The 17,222-nt window shown below is 43.4% G+C and overlaps 1 protein-coding gene across 1 annotated transcript in view; it reads left to right on the top strand.

Annotated features, from left to right (window-relative positions):
* NDUFS4 (NADH:ubiquinone oxidoreductase subunit S4) overlaps nt 1-17,222 on the top strand; it is a 218,561-nt gene that overhangs the window by 64,111 nt on the left and 137,228 nt on the right. Inside the window, exon 2 of the mRNA XM_073583390.1 lies at nt 16,073-16,151. Coding sequence (XP_073439491.1) covers nt 16,073-16,151 — 79 coding nt within the window. The remainder of the gene's footprint in view (nt 1-16,072; nt 16,152-17,222) is intronic.

The following is a 17,222-nucleotide window of genomic DNA, read 5'->3' as shown; positions in this document are numbered from 1 at the left end:
TTTTTGTTTTTTTTTTGTTTAAAACGAAGATGCAATTTTAGCTTCCATTACCAAGAAAGAAAACCATATCCCAGAGCCCATTAAGTGCAGATGTCTATTAATGCAATAAAGATTTTAAAAGCCCTGTTTCTTTTTTTTTGATCACCAACAGAAGGTAAGCGAAAAAAAAAGGATATTTCCAATAGTAGTTAGTGTTTTACAGTACCTACCTGTTTTGCGGGTGTCTGTCAGGGTTTGTTCACACGTTATGTTGCTTGCAGAGTTTTTATCTGCTTTCTTTTTCATTTGCAAAAATGCTGAAAGAATTGACAAACTGATGATTAAGAAAAAATAGTAAAGAAAAACTCAGACAAGTAAAAAACTAGAGATGTGCAAACCCGAACAGTAAACCGAGTAAGATCGGCGGCTCTGATCAGTCATAAGCTTGAGATGACAGCGCGTGTCCGTAGCTGTGACCAGAGGTAAAAAGTTTATCTCCGGCAACTGATGTTGGCTGATGGGACTAGTGCTTCCGTCAGTCTATGCCTGCTGCCGTTAAGTGCAGGGCAATCTAATAGATGCACCCTTTCTTGGCCGCTGCAGGCTGCTATTTTTAGGCTGAGGAGAGCCAATATCCATGGCCCTTACCAGCCTGAGAATACCAGTCCCCAGCTGTCTGCTTTAGCTTAGCTGGTTGTCAATATTGAGGGGACCCCACACTGTTTTATTTAAATAATTAAAAAAAAGAAATTTTAAAATGGTGTTGGGACTCCTGTAGTCTTGATAGCCAACCTTGCTAAGGCTAGGTTCACATTTGCATTCAGGAAGGCTGCGGATGGCTACCTACTTCCTCCTTTCTTCCTCCCTGAAGCTCCGCCTACGCTTCGCCTACTTCTGTATGCGTCCTGCTTTTCCCTGCCTACCTATCTTTAACATTAGGTATGCAGGGACATGCGTTGTATGTGGTTGCGTCCGCATGTGGCGATTTAACGTGTGCGGCATCCGCATACAAAGCATGTCCCTGCATACCCAATGTTAAAGATAGGTACGCAGGACGCATACAGAAGTAGGCAGAGCTTTAGGGAGAAAGAAAGGAGGAAGTAGGCAACCATCCTGAAAGCAAATGTGAAACCAGCCTAAAGCTGACAGCCAATGGTTGCAGCCTGCAGCTGTCAGTGTTACCTGGCTGGTTATCAAAAGTACAGGGGAGAACACACCGCTTTTTTTTTCTTTTTCATATGTATCGCTCATGCCGGTTGATAAATACGCCCATCAGGCGCCGCTTGCTCTTGCTGTTATTATCAGCAGCAGGCGCAGGCTGATGAGAGCAGTAGTCCCATCAAACGACTCCAGTGACCGGAGATAAACTTTTTATCTCCAATCACAGCTGCAGGCTCACACTGTCATTTGACATCGTGGGAAATGTGGCTCTCTGACTGCTCTCTATTACCGCTTATCAGAGGCAATGTTTGCTGCCCTGTCATGCACATGAGTGTGGCAAACTCTGGATGTTCGCGCCCCCTATTCAAGTGAATGCGGTCCTGGTTCGCGGATTGTTCTGGTGCCCGAAACAAACTTTTTTTCATCTGTTTGTCCAAACTCGCCGGACCCGAACATTCAGGAGTTCGTTCATCACTATAAAAAACAAATACAGCGTGTGAATGAGATATTTGTAATCTCATTCACTTTTCTGGTACTGTGAAATGCAGCGTTTGAACATACCCATAGTGTAAAGCTGACCATAAACATGAGCTGATGGCGGACTACCCCTTACACTTCATTTGTTCATGTGTTTCCCACAGGAAGAAAGGAGAAAGCTGCTCCCAGTCACCTCTGGTAGCACATTATTTTCTACTATTTTTTAGTTTTGGTAGTTTAAATTCCATCATTATAATCCTTCACTACCACGACATCTGTCAGTGGAGATTCGGGAGGCACACAATCGTATGGTTGACAGGTCTCATTGAAATTGACAGGTTCTACCAACTTTTTCATCTTTTGTGTATGGTGGTGGTGGTCTTAAAGAATCCCCATACGTATTCTTGAGAAAAATATTGGCCTGTCGAACAAGTATCAAATGTGTACGGGCTGACTTAACTCTTCTTAATGGCAAACGTAAAAGGAGGGAGGTGGAGGGAAGGTAACTCCATACCCCAATCTTCCACACAGATATTAGGCTCATGTCATCCAAACCTGCAAAATTGAGGGACTCAGCCAACAATCTTAGTTGTATTGGATCTCCCGAAAACTTATTGTCGGGGTAGATGTCGATCAGTCTTTTCTGATTTCAGGCTGACAATTGCTCTTCTCTCCTGGAGATGAGGTGCGTCAGAAAACACAGGAGTGCTCGGCCACGCGAGCCCTCCCGTGTATGGGAGAGACGGTCCAGATGGCTACCGGCCAAGCGATGCTTCACCCAACAGCCATCTTATGTGAATGGCGGCTGTAAAGTGGTTGACCACTACCTATATTATTTATTGCCTATCCTTAAGATAGGCCATCAATATTTGATTGGTGAGATTACAACACCCAACTACCCTGCCGATCAACGTTCACCGGCGGGAGTCAAAAGTTCTCGGATGCTGCCGAACCACAGCATCTCCATCAAAACTTTACTGGGGGTGGATCTACAGTACACCACCGTGACCAGTATGGAAACGATAGCTGCTTTGGCAAAATCCCGAGAATTTCTGGATGCTGGTGGCAACAACGATCGATGTGGGGGGGGGGTTGCTCTGTTTCTGTTCACCTCCGAATTCATTGACCTTGTTTTGGTACATTACAGAGTCAATGCGAACTTGAAGCGCCATTCTATGTAGGACAGCTGATATACGTGTACTTTCTGGAGGAGGTGACCACTGCTTCTCCCATAGCTATAATATAACGGGCTAAGCATCACTCTGTCCGAAGCCTTTATAGACTGCGCAAGCGTGATGCGCCTGCGCAGTCTGGCTCCAGACAGAATGAGGCATCCAGCAGTAAGAAGTGTGTATGGTGCCCGGAGATGGCGGTATGCGTACATAGCGCAATCTCTGGCGCCATACTTACCAGACCGGGAGGAGCGTTGCTTCTGTGCGGCCGGAATCGCGCATGCGCATAGTGCGATCCGGCGCCATTTTACTGAAGACACATTTGCAGTGTGTCTTCAGCAATATAGCGCCGGACAGTGCTATGGGCATGCGCGTACTCCGGCGCCAGACTCCTCCCCCGGCCTCCAGCAGAACGTGACAGCGCTGGAGCAAAGGAAAGAAGGGGGGAGTATAAATGTTTTTTGTTTTTTTTTGTATGTGTGAAGTTTAATAGGGGTGAGGGGGACCATACATATCAGGATAAGGGGGTGAGGGGACCATGCATACCAGGAAAGGGGGGGTGAGGGGGACCATGCATACCAGGAAAGGGGGGTGAGGTAACCATGCATACCACGAAAGGGGGGTGAGGGTACCATGCATACCACGAAAGGGGTGAGGGTACCATGCATACCACGAAAGGGGGGTGAAGGGACTATGCATACCACGAAAGGGGGGTGAGGGGACCATGCATACCAGGATAGGGGGATGAGAGGACCATTCATACCAGGATAGGGATAAGGGGGTACCATGCATACCAGGATTGGGGGGTGAGGGGACCGTGCATACCAGGATGAGGAATAGGGTGCCATGCTTACCAGTATTGGGGGGGTGAGGGTACCATGCATAAGGATGAGGGGTGCCATGCACACTAGGATAGGAGGGGGGCAGCACATACCAGGATGGGAGACCATATACCAATAAAAATGCTCGCCACCCGGGCGTAGAACGGGTTCATAGCTAGTAACTGTATGTTAAGTGTAGAATAGATATCCAAAGGTTTACTATTTATGTCCAGTGATTTTCCAAATTAGTGCAGAATTCCAAATCAGATTTGAACGCTACATTTTCTTTTTCTTTTTGTACAATTTTTAAAGAAGCAACATTTCAGGTAAAGACCCTTCCTCGTGCATAATAGGAGATATCATGAAGTTCACAGATCGCGTTTTCTGGTATGGTGGACCCTACTGCTTGACCAGTAGAGCATCAGAAATGTTGCTGTGTGTTTAGAGGACTGGCAGATCATTGCCCTTGGTCTAATGTCAAATAAAAAACACAAACCTTTCATGTCTGATTCGGTTTCCTCCAAAACAAATTATCCTGCTCATGTCTCTCGTAGTCTTGAACATCTTGTAAAACCTATAATACATGCTAATGTTCACATCTGCAATTATGGCGTTTTTCTTTGATCTCCGCATTTAGCAGAGTAACTCACAACTTGACACATTCTGTTTTTAAGCTTACGCGCTCTTTTGCAACCGCTTTCCATATGTTGACGAGATGATATAGAGCCAGTTGGTTAGAGTGCGTTTACTCTGCTTGATCCCAACCGTTAAAAAACTGCCAATCGGCCACAAAGGAGCTAACCATCAGTCGTTTAAAGGGAACCGATCAGCAGGCTTTTGTGCTCCATGCTGATGTCATTAATGTCAAGTGACTGTAATACTGAACAAATCCATGCCTCCATTTTTGCAATCCGTGCTTCAGAATAATCCCTTGTCCAATTTTTATGCTAATTAGCTGCAAGTGCATGGGGCTTGACTGTACACTTGCAGCTCTACGGCCTCTTTCCTTGTCCATTACCAGCCTCACGTTGCTGGCTGACAGGTCACTATTCTCTGAGACCTGCTCCCCCACCTAGAAATTGCCCAAGCGCCATCATTCCCAGGGTAGCACATTCCTGATAAGGCCCTGAAGACCTTTCTAGAATCATATTATCGATCTGCGCATTCGCCACTCCGGAATCTTTGGTTCTTATGTGAGATCTCCGGAAGGGGAAGAGTGCCTGTCAGCCTGTGATGGAAGATCAGTGGGGAAAGAGGATATAGGCCGGAGAGCTGTAAGTGTACAGCCAAGTTCCCGGCACTTGCAGCTTATTAGTATGGAAAATTCTCTGAAACTGAGTGCTAAAAAGAAAGTGCATTTACAGTATTTAGTGGTACAGAAACACAGATGGCATTTTCGGTAGAAGAACCTGCGGACCGGTCCCCCTTTAATCGGCAGCTTAGAGGCCAACTGCAATCCCGGTGTGCACACAATGATCATTTGTGTTCATTTTCCTCGGCAGCACATATTCTGTTTACACAGGTTGATATGCTGCCGAGAACTATGTTTTTTAAGCATTGAAAAATCATTTCACCTAACGAATGAGTGTTCTGATGCGATTGGCAGCCTGAGTAGCTTCACCAGATTTCTGGAAACGAGCATTCCCTGGACCACGTGGTCTTGATAATCGGCCAGTGTAAGTGCACCTCCAGGTATAGATGTTTTTTTTTTCAACTTGGAGTTTAGCCTGAGATGTCTATAGTTCACCCTGTAAATCCAGTTTTTGGGTTTATATATTTCTGTTTTTAGTCTATTTTTATAGAAAATTGAGAAATATTTCTAAGGTTGAGAAGCTCCGTTCCTGTCGTAGCTGCAAAAATAAACTCCACAGACACCGAACATTTGTTTTAGCACATTTCCATGTCAGCCTGCGCTAAAAGATAATCTGAGGGTAACGTGTTCAAATGTCTGTTTGCAAATTCTAAAGAATATGAGATCAACCTCGACTTAAAGGATTGAACGCTGTAAAGCTGGCGTGATGGCACAAATGATTGCCTCCTGGTCTGTACAAGCCATCTACGCTATCCACATATCTGAGGGTTTACAGACGGCACTTCCATTGAAGTTACTCCCACGCAATCGTTGCTCCTTACCTCTGAAACTTAGACTTGCAGGGTTCACAATTTATTTGCAGACCCACTTGCTAGACGGCTGTAAAATATACTCCCATCAGTATTACAATGTATGCTGCTCAGCATAAATGAGAACACCTCTTTTGAAAAGTAAGATTTTAACCCCTTTACCCCCAAGGGTGGTTTGCATGTTAACTCCCTGGCCAATTTTTACAATTCTGACCACTGTCTCTTTATGAGGTAATAACTCTGGAACGCTTCCATGGATCCCGGTGATTCTGACATTGTTTTCTCGTGACATATTGTACTTCATGTTAGTGGTAAAATTTCATTGCTATAACTTTATATAGCGTTTATTTGTGGAAAAAAATGGAAATTTGGCAAAAATTTTGAAAATTTCGCAATTTTCATGCCCTTAAATCACAGACATATGGCGCACAAAATACTTTAATTAGTAACATTTCCCACATGCTTACTTTCCATCAGCACAATTTTGGAACCAATTTTTTTTTTTTGTTAGGAAGTTATAAGTTTTAAAAGTTGACCAGCGATTTCTCATTTTTGCAACACCATTTTTTTTTAGGGACCACATCACATTTGAAGTGACTTTGAGGGAACTACAGTCATATGTAAAAGTTTGGGCACCCCTATTAATGTTAACCTTTTTTCTTTATAACAATTTTGGTTTTTGCAACAGGTATTTCAGTTTCATATATCTAATAACTGATGGACTCAGTTATATTTCTGGATTCAAATGAGGTTTATTGTACTAACAGAAAATGTGCAATCTGCATTTAACCCCTTACCTACAAATGACGTAATATTCCGTCCATGTGACCATGGACCTAATTACCATGGACGGAATATTACGTCATCACGATCAGCGGCGCCCACGTGGTGAGCGCCGCTGATCGCGGCCGAGTGTCAGCTAATTATCATAGCTGACACCCGGCACAATGTGTCAGGGGCGGTCACGGACCGCCCCCGACACGTTAACCCCTTGCACACCGCGATCAAACGCGATCGCGGTGTACCGGGGGTTAAAGGGAAGCATCGGCAGGGAGGGGGCTCCCTCCGTGCTTCCCTGAGCCCCCCACGGCAGCGCAATGTGCAGCGCTGCTGCGGGGGGGCTCTTTCCCTACAGGCCCCCGGATCCAAGATGGCGACGGGGGCCTGCAGGGAGCTGACTTCCTCACTGCCTGCAAAGCGCAGGCATGAGGAAGTCTGCAGCAGTGCCTGTGACAGATCGCTGATCTGTCACAGTGATCTGTGATGTGACAGATCAGCGATCTGTCACAGGACAGTGATGTCCCACCTGGGACAAGGTAATAAAGTAAAAAAAAAAAAAAAAGTGTTAAAAATAATTTTAAAAAAATCGCTAAATAAATTAGTAAAAAAAAAAAAAAATTCCCCAATAAATCCATTTTTTCAAAATAAAAAGAAACAAAAACAATAAAAGTACACATATTTGGTATCGCCGCGTCCGTAATGACCTGCCCTATAAAACTGTCCAATTAGTTAACCCCTTTAGCGAACCCCTTAAAAAATAAAAAAACGAAGCAAAAAATAATGATTTATTATCATACCACCGAACAAAAAGTGCAATAACGCGCGATCAAAAAGACGCATATAAATATCCATGGTACCGCTGAAAACGTCATCTTGTCCCGCAAAAAACCAGCCGCCACACAGCATCATCCGCAAAAAAATAAAAAAGTTATAGCTCGCAGAATAAAGCGATACAAAAATAATTATTTTTTATATAAAATAGTTTTCATTGCAAAAAACCGACAAAACATAAAAAAACGACCCAAATGAGGTATCACTGTAACCGTACTGACCCGAAGAATAAAACCGCTTTATCAATTCTACCGCACGCGGAACGGTGTAAACGCACCCCCCAAAAGAAATTCATGAAACGCTGGTTTTTGTTCATTCGGCGTCCCAAAAATCGGAATAAAAAGCGATCAAAAAATGTCACGTGCCCGAAAATGGTACCAATAAAAACGTCAACTCGTCCCGCAAAAAATAAGACCTCACATGACTCGGTGGGTCAAAATACGGAAAAATTATAGCTCACAATATGTGGTGATGCAAAAACTATTTTTACAATAAAAAGCGTCTTTTAGCGTGCGACAGCTGCCAAAAATAAAAACCGCCATAAATAGTAAATCAAACCCCTCGTTATCACCCCCTTAGTTAGGGGAAAAATAATAAAACTAAAAGAAAATGTATTTATTTCCATTTTCCGGCTAGGGTTAGGGCTAGGGCTCAGATTAGGGTTAGGGGTGTGTTGAGGTTAGGGTTGGAGTTATAATTGGGGGGTTTCCACTGTTTGGGCACATCAGGTGCTCTCCAAAGGCAACATGGCGTCTGATCTCAATTCCAGCCAATTCTGCGTTGAAAAAGTCAAATGGTGCTCCTTCCCTTCCAAGCTCTGCCATGCGCCCAAACAGTGTTTTACCCCCACATGTAGGGTATCAGCCTACTCAGGACAAATTACAAAACAACTTTTGGGGTCCAATTTCTCCTGTTACCCTTAGGAAAATAAAAAATTGGGGGAAAAAATATAATTTTGCGGAAAAAAATGTTTTTTTTATTTTCACGCCCAGGCGTTATAAACTTCTGTGAAGCACTTGGGGGTTCAAAGTGCTCTCCACACATCTAGATAAGCTCCGTGGGGGGTCTAGTTTCCAAAATGGGGTCACTTTTGGGGAGTTTCAATAGTTTAGGTACATCAGGGGCTCTCCAATCGCACATGACACCCGCAGACCAATCCATCAAAGTCTGCATTCCAAAATGTAACTACTTCCCTTCCGAGCCCCGACGTGTGCCCATACAGTAGTTTTCTCCCACATATGAGGTATCAGCGTACTCAGGACAAATTGGACAACAACTTTTGTGGTTCAATTTCTCCTGTTACCCTTGGGAAAATAAAAAAATGGGGACTAAAAGATGATGTTTGTGGAAAAAATACGATTTTTTTATTTTCACGGCCGGACGTTATAAACTTCAGTGAAGCACTGGGGGGTTCAAAGTGCTCACCACACATCTAGATAAGTTCCTTGGGGGGTCTAGATTCCAAAATGGTGTCATTTGTGGGGGGTTTCCACTGTTTTGGTACATCAGGGGTTTTCCAATCGCGACATGGTGTCCGATCTCAATTCTAGCCAAAAACGTCAAATGGCGCTGCTTCCCTTCCGAGCTCTGCTATGCGCCCAAATAGTCATTTACACCCACATATGGGGTATCAGCGTACTCAGGACAAATTGCACAATAACTTTTAGGGTCCTGTTACCCTTGGAAAAATAAAAATTGGGGGTGAAAAGATCATTTTTGTGGAAAAAATATGATTTTTTAATTGTACCGCTGTACGTTATAAACTTCTGTGAAGCCCTTGTGGGTTCAAAGTTCTCACCACATATCTAGATAAGTTCCTTGGGGGGTCTAGTTTCCAAAATGGGGTCACTTGGGGGGTTTCCACTGTTTAGGTACATCAGGGGCTCTCCAAACGCGACATGGCGTCTGATCTGAATTCCAGCCAATTTTGCATTGAAAAAGTCAAACGGCGCTCCTTCCCTACTGAGGTCTGCCATGCGCCGAAACAGTGGTTCCCCCCCACATATCAGGTATCAGCGTACTCAGGACAAATTGCACAATAACTTTTGCAGTCCAATTTCTCCTGTTACCCTTGGTAAAATAAAGAAAATTGAACCTGAAGTATTTTTTTTGTGAAAAAAAGTTAAATGTTCATTTTTTTTTTAATATTCAAAAAATTCCTGTGACGCACCTAAAGGGTTAATAAACTTCTTGAATGTGGTTTTAAGCACCTTAAGGGGTGCAGTTTTTAGAATGGTGTCACTTTTGTGTATTTTCTATCATATAGACCCCTCAAAGTGGCTTCAAATGTGAAGTGGTCCCTAAAAATAAAATGGTGTTGCAAAAATGAGAAATCGCTGGTCAATGTTTAACCCTTATAACTTCCTAACAAAAACAAATTTTGGTTCCAAAATTGTGCTGATGTAAAGTAAACATGTGGGAAATGTTATGTATTAAGTTTTTTGTGTGCCGTATCGCTGTGATTTAAGGGCATAAAAATTCAAAGTTGGAAAATTGCGAAATTTTCAAAATTTTCGCCAAATTTCCGTTTTTTTCACAAATAAACGCAAGTTATTTGAATGCAATTTTACCACTAACATGAAGTACAATATGTCACGAGAAAACACTGTCAGAATCACCGGGATCCATGGAAGCTTTCCAGAGTTATGACCTCATAAAGGTACAGTGGTCAGAATTGTAAAAATTGGCCCGGGAGTTAACGTGCAAACCACCCTTGGTAGTGAAGGGGTTAAACAAAATTTGACCGGTGCAAAAGTATGGGCACCCTTATCATTTTCTTGATTTGAACACTCCTAACTACTTTTTACTGACTTTCTGAAGCACTAAATTGGTTTTGTAACCTCATTGAGCTTTGAACTTCATAGCCAGGTGTATCAAATCATGAGAAAAGGTATTTAAAGTGGCCACTTGCAAGTAGTTCTCCTATTTGATTCTCCTATGAAGAGTGGCATCATGGGCTCCTCAAAACAACTCTCAAATGATCTGAAAACCAAGATTATTCAACATAGCTTTTCAGGGGGAAGGATACAAAAAGTTGTCTCAGAGATTTAACCTGTCAGTTTCCACTGTGAGGAACATAGTAAGGAAATGGAAGAACACAGGTACAGTTCTTGTTAAGCCCAGAAGTGGCAGGCCAAGAAAAATATCAGAAAGGCAGAGAAGAAGAATGGTGAGAACAGTCAAGGACAATCCACAGACCACCTCCAAAGACCTGCAGCATCATCTTGCTGCAGATGGTGTCACTGTGCATCGGTCAACAATACAGCGCACTTTGCCCAAGGAGAAGCTGTATGGGAGAGTGATGCGAAAGAAGCCGTTTCTGCAAGCACGCCACAAACAGAGTCGCCTGAGGTCTGCAAAAGCACATTTGGACAAGCCAGTTACATTTTGTAAGAAGGTCCTGTGAACTGATGAAACAAAGATTGAGTTGTTTGGTCATACAAAAAGGCGTTATGCATGCACTGTATTGTTGACCGATGCATAGTGACACCATCTGCAGCAAGATGATGCTGCAGGTCTTTGGAGGTGGTCTGTGGATTGGCCTTGACTGTTCTCACCATTCTTCTCTGCCTTTCTGATATTTTTCTTGGCCTGCCACTTCTGGGCTTAACTAGAACTGTACCTGTGTTCTTCCATTTCCTTACTATGTTCCTCACAGTGGAAACTGACTGGTTAAATCTCTGAGACAACTTTTTGTATCCTTCCCCTGAAAAGCTATGTTGAATAATCTTTGTTTTCAGATCATTTGAGAGTTGTTTTGAGGAGCCCATGATGCCACTCTTCATAGGAGAATCAAATAGGAGAACTACTTGCAAGTGGCCACTTTAAATACCTTTTCTCATGATTTGATACACCTGGCTATGAAGTTCAAAGCTCAATGAGGTTACAAAACCAATTTAGTGCTTCAGGAAGTCAGTAAAAAGTAGTTAGGAGTGTTCAAATCAAGAAAATGATAAGGGTGCCCATACTTTTGCACCGGTCAAATTTTGTTTAAATGCAGATTGCACATTTTCTGTTAGTACAATAAACCTCATTTGAATCCAGAAATATAACTGAGTCCATCAGTTATTAGATATATGAAACTGAAATACCTGTTGCAAAAACCAAAATTGTTATAAAGAAAAAAGGTTAACATTAATAGGGGTGCCCAAACCTTTACATATGACTGTATATGATAGAAAATACCCAAAAGTGACACCATTCTAAAAACTGTACCCCTCAAGGTGCTCAAAACCACATTGAAGAAGTTTATTAACCCTTCAGGTGCTTCACAGGAATTTTTTGAATGTTTTAAAAAAAATGAACATTTACCTTTTTTTCACAAAAAAAATTACTTCAGGTCCAATTCTTTTATTTTAGCAAGGGAACCAGGAGAAATAGGACAAATTGCACAATAACTTTTGCAGTCCAGAGTACGCTGATACCCCATATGTATGTGGGGGGGAACCATTGTTTCGGCGCATGGCAGAGCTCGGAAGGGAAAGAGCGCCGTTTGACTTCTTCAACCCAATTGGCTGGAATTGAGATCGGTTGCCATGTCGCATTTGGAGAGTCCCTGATGTGTCTAAACAGTGGAAACCCCCCACAAGTGACCCCATTTTGGAAACTATACCCCCCCAAGGAACTTATCTAGATGTGTGGTGAGAACTTTGAACCCCCAAGGGTTTCACAGATGTTTATAACGTACAGCCGTAAAATTAAAAATATTTTTTCCAAAAAAATGATCTTTTCACTCCCTATTTTTATTTTCCCAAGGGAAACAGGACCCCAAAAGTTATTGTGCAATTTGTCCTGAGTACGCTGATACCCGGTATGTGGGGGTAAACCACTGTTTGGGCGCATTGCAGATCTCGGAAGGTAATGAGCGCCATTTTTTTTCAACGCAGAATTGGCTGGACGCCATGTAGCGTTTGGAGAGCCCCTGATGTGCCTGAATAGTGGAAACCCCCCACAAATGACACCATTTTGGAAACTAGACTCCCCAAGAAACTTATCTAGATGTATGGTGAGCACTTTGAACCTCCAACGTAGAGCCATAAAAATAAAAAAATTATATTTTTTTTCCACAAAAATGATCTTTTTTCCCCCAATTTTTTATTTTCCCAAGGGTAACAGTGGAAATTGGACCTCTAAAGTTCATGTGCAATTTGTCCTGAGTAGGCTGATGCCCCATATGTGGGGGTAAACCACTGTTTGGGCGCATGGCAGAGCTGGGAAGGGAAGGAGCACCGTTTGACTTTTTCAACACACAATTGGCTGGAATTAAATCAGACACCCTGTCGCATTTGGAGAGCCTAAACAGTGGGAACCCCCCAATTCTAACTCTAACCCCAACACACCCCTAACCCTATCCATAACCCTAATGGGAAAATGGAAATAAATACATTTATTTAAATTTTATTATTTTTCCCTAACTAAGGGGGTGATAAAGGGGGGTTTGATTTTACTATTTATTGTGGGTTTTCATGTTTGCTCAACCACAGAGAAAAAGAGTACACAAAGCTGTTTGGAATGCTCAAAACAATGACAATTTTATTATCATTACATAAAAATAAAAGTATATAAAAATACACTTAAAATTATTTATGGGCAACAGTTTGTTCAATATTACAAAGGAAATGAACAGTGGTAAAATATGTGGTATATATAATACTAAAGGACTGGGTTTGTCACACCCCTAGACGTAAGAAAATATATTCCTAAAGCCCCCTGAGGAAGCCCACGCGAAACGATCTTTTTGATCGCGTGTTATTGCACTTTTTGTTCGGCGGTATGATGATAAAAGCATTGTTCTTTGCCTTGTTTTTTTTTCTGAAGGGGTTCACTAAAGGGGTTAACTAGTGGGACAGTTTTATAGGTCGGGTCGTTACGGACGCGGCGATACTAAATTTGTGTACTTTTTGTTTTTTTTATTTCCAAAAGAAAAATTTATTGGGGAATTTTTTGTTTTTAAAGACTGAGTTTTATAGAACAATTTTTTTTTTTTTTACTTTTTTTTTTAAATAAGATGAAAGTAAGGGTAATATAACTTTCCTTACAAAATCTTCAGTTTTATTAAAATTAGTTGATGCAAAAATAAGTACACCCCACATCAAAAACTTCTACATCTAGTATTTACTATGACTTCCAGGACTTTTAAGGACAGCACCAAGTCTCCTAGGCATGGAATTAAACTGGCGACATATTGCAACATCAATCCTTTCCATTTTTCAAGAACAATCTCTTTTGGAGGCTGGATGGAGAGAGATGACAACTTGTCTCTTCAGAATTCTTCATACGTGTTTGGTTAGGTTCAGATCAGGAGCCACTTTGCCGCTGAGTCACTTTCACTCTGTTCAGAAATACAACAGTTTTGTTTTTAGGATAATTGTCATGTTAGAAAGGTGGTTGTCTGCCAAGGACACGAAGTGATGGCAGCATCTTTTCTTTCACTATAGAGCAGAATATCAGTGAATTCATGATACCATCAATGAAAATCTCCTCTTATGGCATGTTTTCTCTGACACTTGAGTCTGTCTTTCGCCATCGGTGTCTGTCATGAGACTGATCACATAATCATTTTTGTTTTTCTGCTCTTAACGTAGAAAAGCATAAAAAGTCATAAACTGCTGAATGGAAAAAAAATTTGTTTGCTTTAAATTAATTTAATAATGTGGGGTTTTTAACTAAACTTTTAATATCAGACCTCAAATGACGTCTGTGGACAGTCATCATTGGGTTTGCTTCTTTTCCCGTAGACTGAGTTGATTCTGCGCCTCAGGAAAATGTGGATGTTCAGTGATTCATCCATTTACAATATTTGCTCACATGGAATTACAATATTTTTTTCTTACAATAAAGAACCACACCTTGTTAAATTCTGCTCGAGACCTCTCTTCCCCCCTCTGTCCATTCTGTTTTGCACTTTTTGTCTCAAGCCATGCAGCTAATACAATTTAACAAATACTTTCTTTTTCTTCTTCACCTCTGATGCCATCGTTTTGGGTTCAGTCTCAAGCTGCTTTATTACAGCTTTGTGTTCTTATGTCTATTCGTGACAAACCCGCTACTGTACGTTCCCATAGAGCAATTTTTGCCACCGGCGGTCTCTCTGTGACGGGGGGCCTGTGGCAGACATAAAGTGCAGCCTGTTGTGAACTGCTAAATGGGAGACTGCCAAAAACTCAGCATCTTGAACTACTGTAACTGAGGCGAAAAAGAAGTTTTGTGTCCGCTTTGTCTCTCATTCTTACTTTTTTTTCTCTACAGTATGTCTCTCACACGTCCTCTATAAGAGCCTCTGTCTCTTGCTCAGTCTCTTTGGCTATTCCTCTATTGCTCTAGTAATTTCTTTGCACTCTCTTGTTCCTGCTCTTCACTCTATTTCATTCTTGATCATTCTCTTTTTCTTGCTTGAGCTTTTCTGCTCGCGCTGTCTCTCGGGCTCTTCTGCTCGAGCTGTCTCTGGGGCTCTTTTGCTCGCGCTGTCTCTCGGGCTCTTTTGCGCGCGCTGTCTCTCGGGCTCTTTTGCTCGCGCCGTCTCTCGGGCTCTTTTGCTCGCGCCGTCTCTCGGGCTCTTTTGCTCGCGCCGTCTCTCGGGCTCTTTTGCTCGCGCCGTCTCTCGGGCTCTTTTGCTCGCGCCGTCTCTCGGGCTCTTTTGCTCGCGCCGTCTCTCGGGCTCTTTTGCTCGCGCCGTCTCTCGGGCTCTTTTGCTCGCGCCGTCTCTCGGGCTCTTTTGCTCGCGCCGTCTCTCGGGCTCTTTTGCTCGCGCCGTCTCTCGGGCTCTTTTGCTCGCGCCGTCTCTCGGGCTCTTTTGCTCGCGCCGTCTCTCGGGCTCTTTTGCTCGCGCCGTCTCTCGGGCTCTTTTGCTCGCGCCGTCTCTCGGGCTCTTTTGCTCGCGCCGTCTCTCGGGCTCTTTTGCTCGCGCCGTCTCTCGGGCTCTTTTGCTCGCGCCGTCTCTCGGGCTCTTTTGCTCGCGCCGTCTCTCGGGCTCTTTTGCTCGCGCCGTCTCTCGGGCTCTTTTGCTCGCGCCGTCTCTCGGGCTCTTTTGCTCGCGCCGTCTCTCGGGCTCTTTTGCTCGCGCCGTCTCTCGGGCTCTTTTGCTCGCGCCGTCTCTCGGGCTCTTTTGCTCGCGCCGTCTCTCGGGCTCTTTTGCTCGCGCCGTCTCTCGGGCTCTTTTGCTCGCGCCGTCTCTCGGGCTCTTTTGCTCGCGCCGTCTCTCGGGCTCTTTTGCTCGCGCCGTCTCTCGGGCTCTTTTGCTCGCGCCGTCTCTCGGGCTCTTTTGCTCGCGCCGTCTCTCGGGCTCTTTTGCTCGCGCCGTCTCTCGGGCTCTTTTGCTCGCGCCGTCTCTCGGGCTCTTTTGCTCGCGCCGTCTCTCGGGCTCTTTTGCTCGCGCCGTCTCTCGGGCTCTTTTGCTCGCGCCGTCTCTCGGGCTCTTTTGCTCGCGCCGTCTCTCGGGCTCTTTTGCTCGCGCCGTCTCTCGGGCTCTTTTGCTCGCGCCGTCTCTCGGGCTCTTCTGCTCGCGCCGTCTCTGGGGCTCTTCTGCCCGCGCCGTCCTCGCTTTGGGCGGTTCTCACTGCGCCCTCCTGCTTGCTTTGGGCGTTTCTGACCGCGCCCTCCTGCTCGCTTCTTTGCGTCTCGTTCCTGTATTTGTCTCCCTTTTTTTTTTTTTTTAACATAGATTTTGAATGTCAGATTTCTGTTTTTATTTTATTCCTTGAATCATTGATAACTTTGAGTCTTGCTTTGCAGGTTGTTGAGTGCTTCCACATGGAGACAGGCACAAAACCAAACCCAAGACACCGAACTCATCACTGTAGATGAAAAATTGGTAAGTTTCATAAGATGTACCCCTCATATTTCTATAAAATCGATGTTTGAGTTGCAGTTGCCAGATGTTTGCGATTTACAACTGATTACGTTTTAAATATGTTGTCCTGTCTTAACCTACATAACAGCAGTTACTCTATGTGATTGCAGACTTGTTACTTAAGATCGGACAACCCCTTCACGACAACTGCTGTACATGTATGGCATGAAAATCTCGCATTTTCACTCCGAGCTCTGATGAGATCAAAAGCTGGGGCCATCACCGTATGAGACCTGACACCCTGCAGCAACGCCCACGATTGGTGCTAGGGCTGATCGCGGGCGTTTAACCCCTGTGATGCCACTATCAATAGTGACAACGACATTGATTGGCAGAGGGAGGGGGCTCCCTCTCTGCTCCGATCGGCACAGCGCAGTGGCCGAAAGATAGTGCGGGGTCAACCAGGTGTTGGGGACATGCAAACTCCTTCTCAGTACAGGACCTGACACACCTCCTCCCTTGGTGCAATTGTCTGATCTAATGCCCTGCAATGCAAATAGTATTAGATCAGCAATCAGAGCAGAAGTTGATGTCCCATCCAGGGACATGGTTAAAAAAAAAGTTTTTAAAATTCTAAAAACATTTTTTTTTCTTTTAAATCGCAAAATAAAGATAAAAAAATATTAATCCAAAAAATACATACCGTGTATTTATGTAAAAACAAAAGTATAGTACTCATATTTGATGTCGCCGCATCCTTAACGACCATACCTATAAAACTGTGGAATAAAACGCAATCAAAAAGACGAATGTAGATAAATATGGCATCACAGAAAACGTCATCTTGTCCCACAAAAAACAAGCCGCCATATAGCTTCATCAGGAAAAATAATAAAACTATAGCTCTCACAATACAGCGATGCAAAAACAATTCTTTTCTATAAAAATATTTTTTATTGTGTAAAAGCGCCAAAACATAGAAAAAAATTATATACATGTGGTATCGTTGTAATTGTACTGACCTGAGGAATAAAGCTGCCTCATCAATTTTATTTTTGTCAAAAAAAACACAATTATTGTGTGACAGCAGCC

The sequence above is a fragment of the Dendrobates tinctorius genome, unplaced genomic scaffold (assembly GCF_039654945.1).
Source record: "Dendrobates tinctorius isolate UK_male_01 unplaced genomic scaffold, ASM3965494v1 ptg000078l, whole genome shotgun sequence".
Lineage (NCBI taxonomy): Eukaryota > Metazoa > Chordata > Amphibia > Anura > Dendrobatidae > Dendrobates > Dendrobates tinctorius.
Note: the sequence above shows the minus strand (reverse complement) of the source record. Positions and strands in the feature narration are given on the sequence as shown.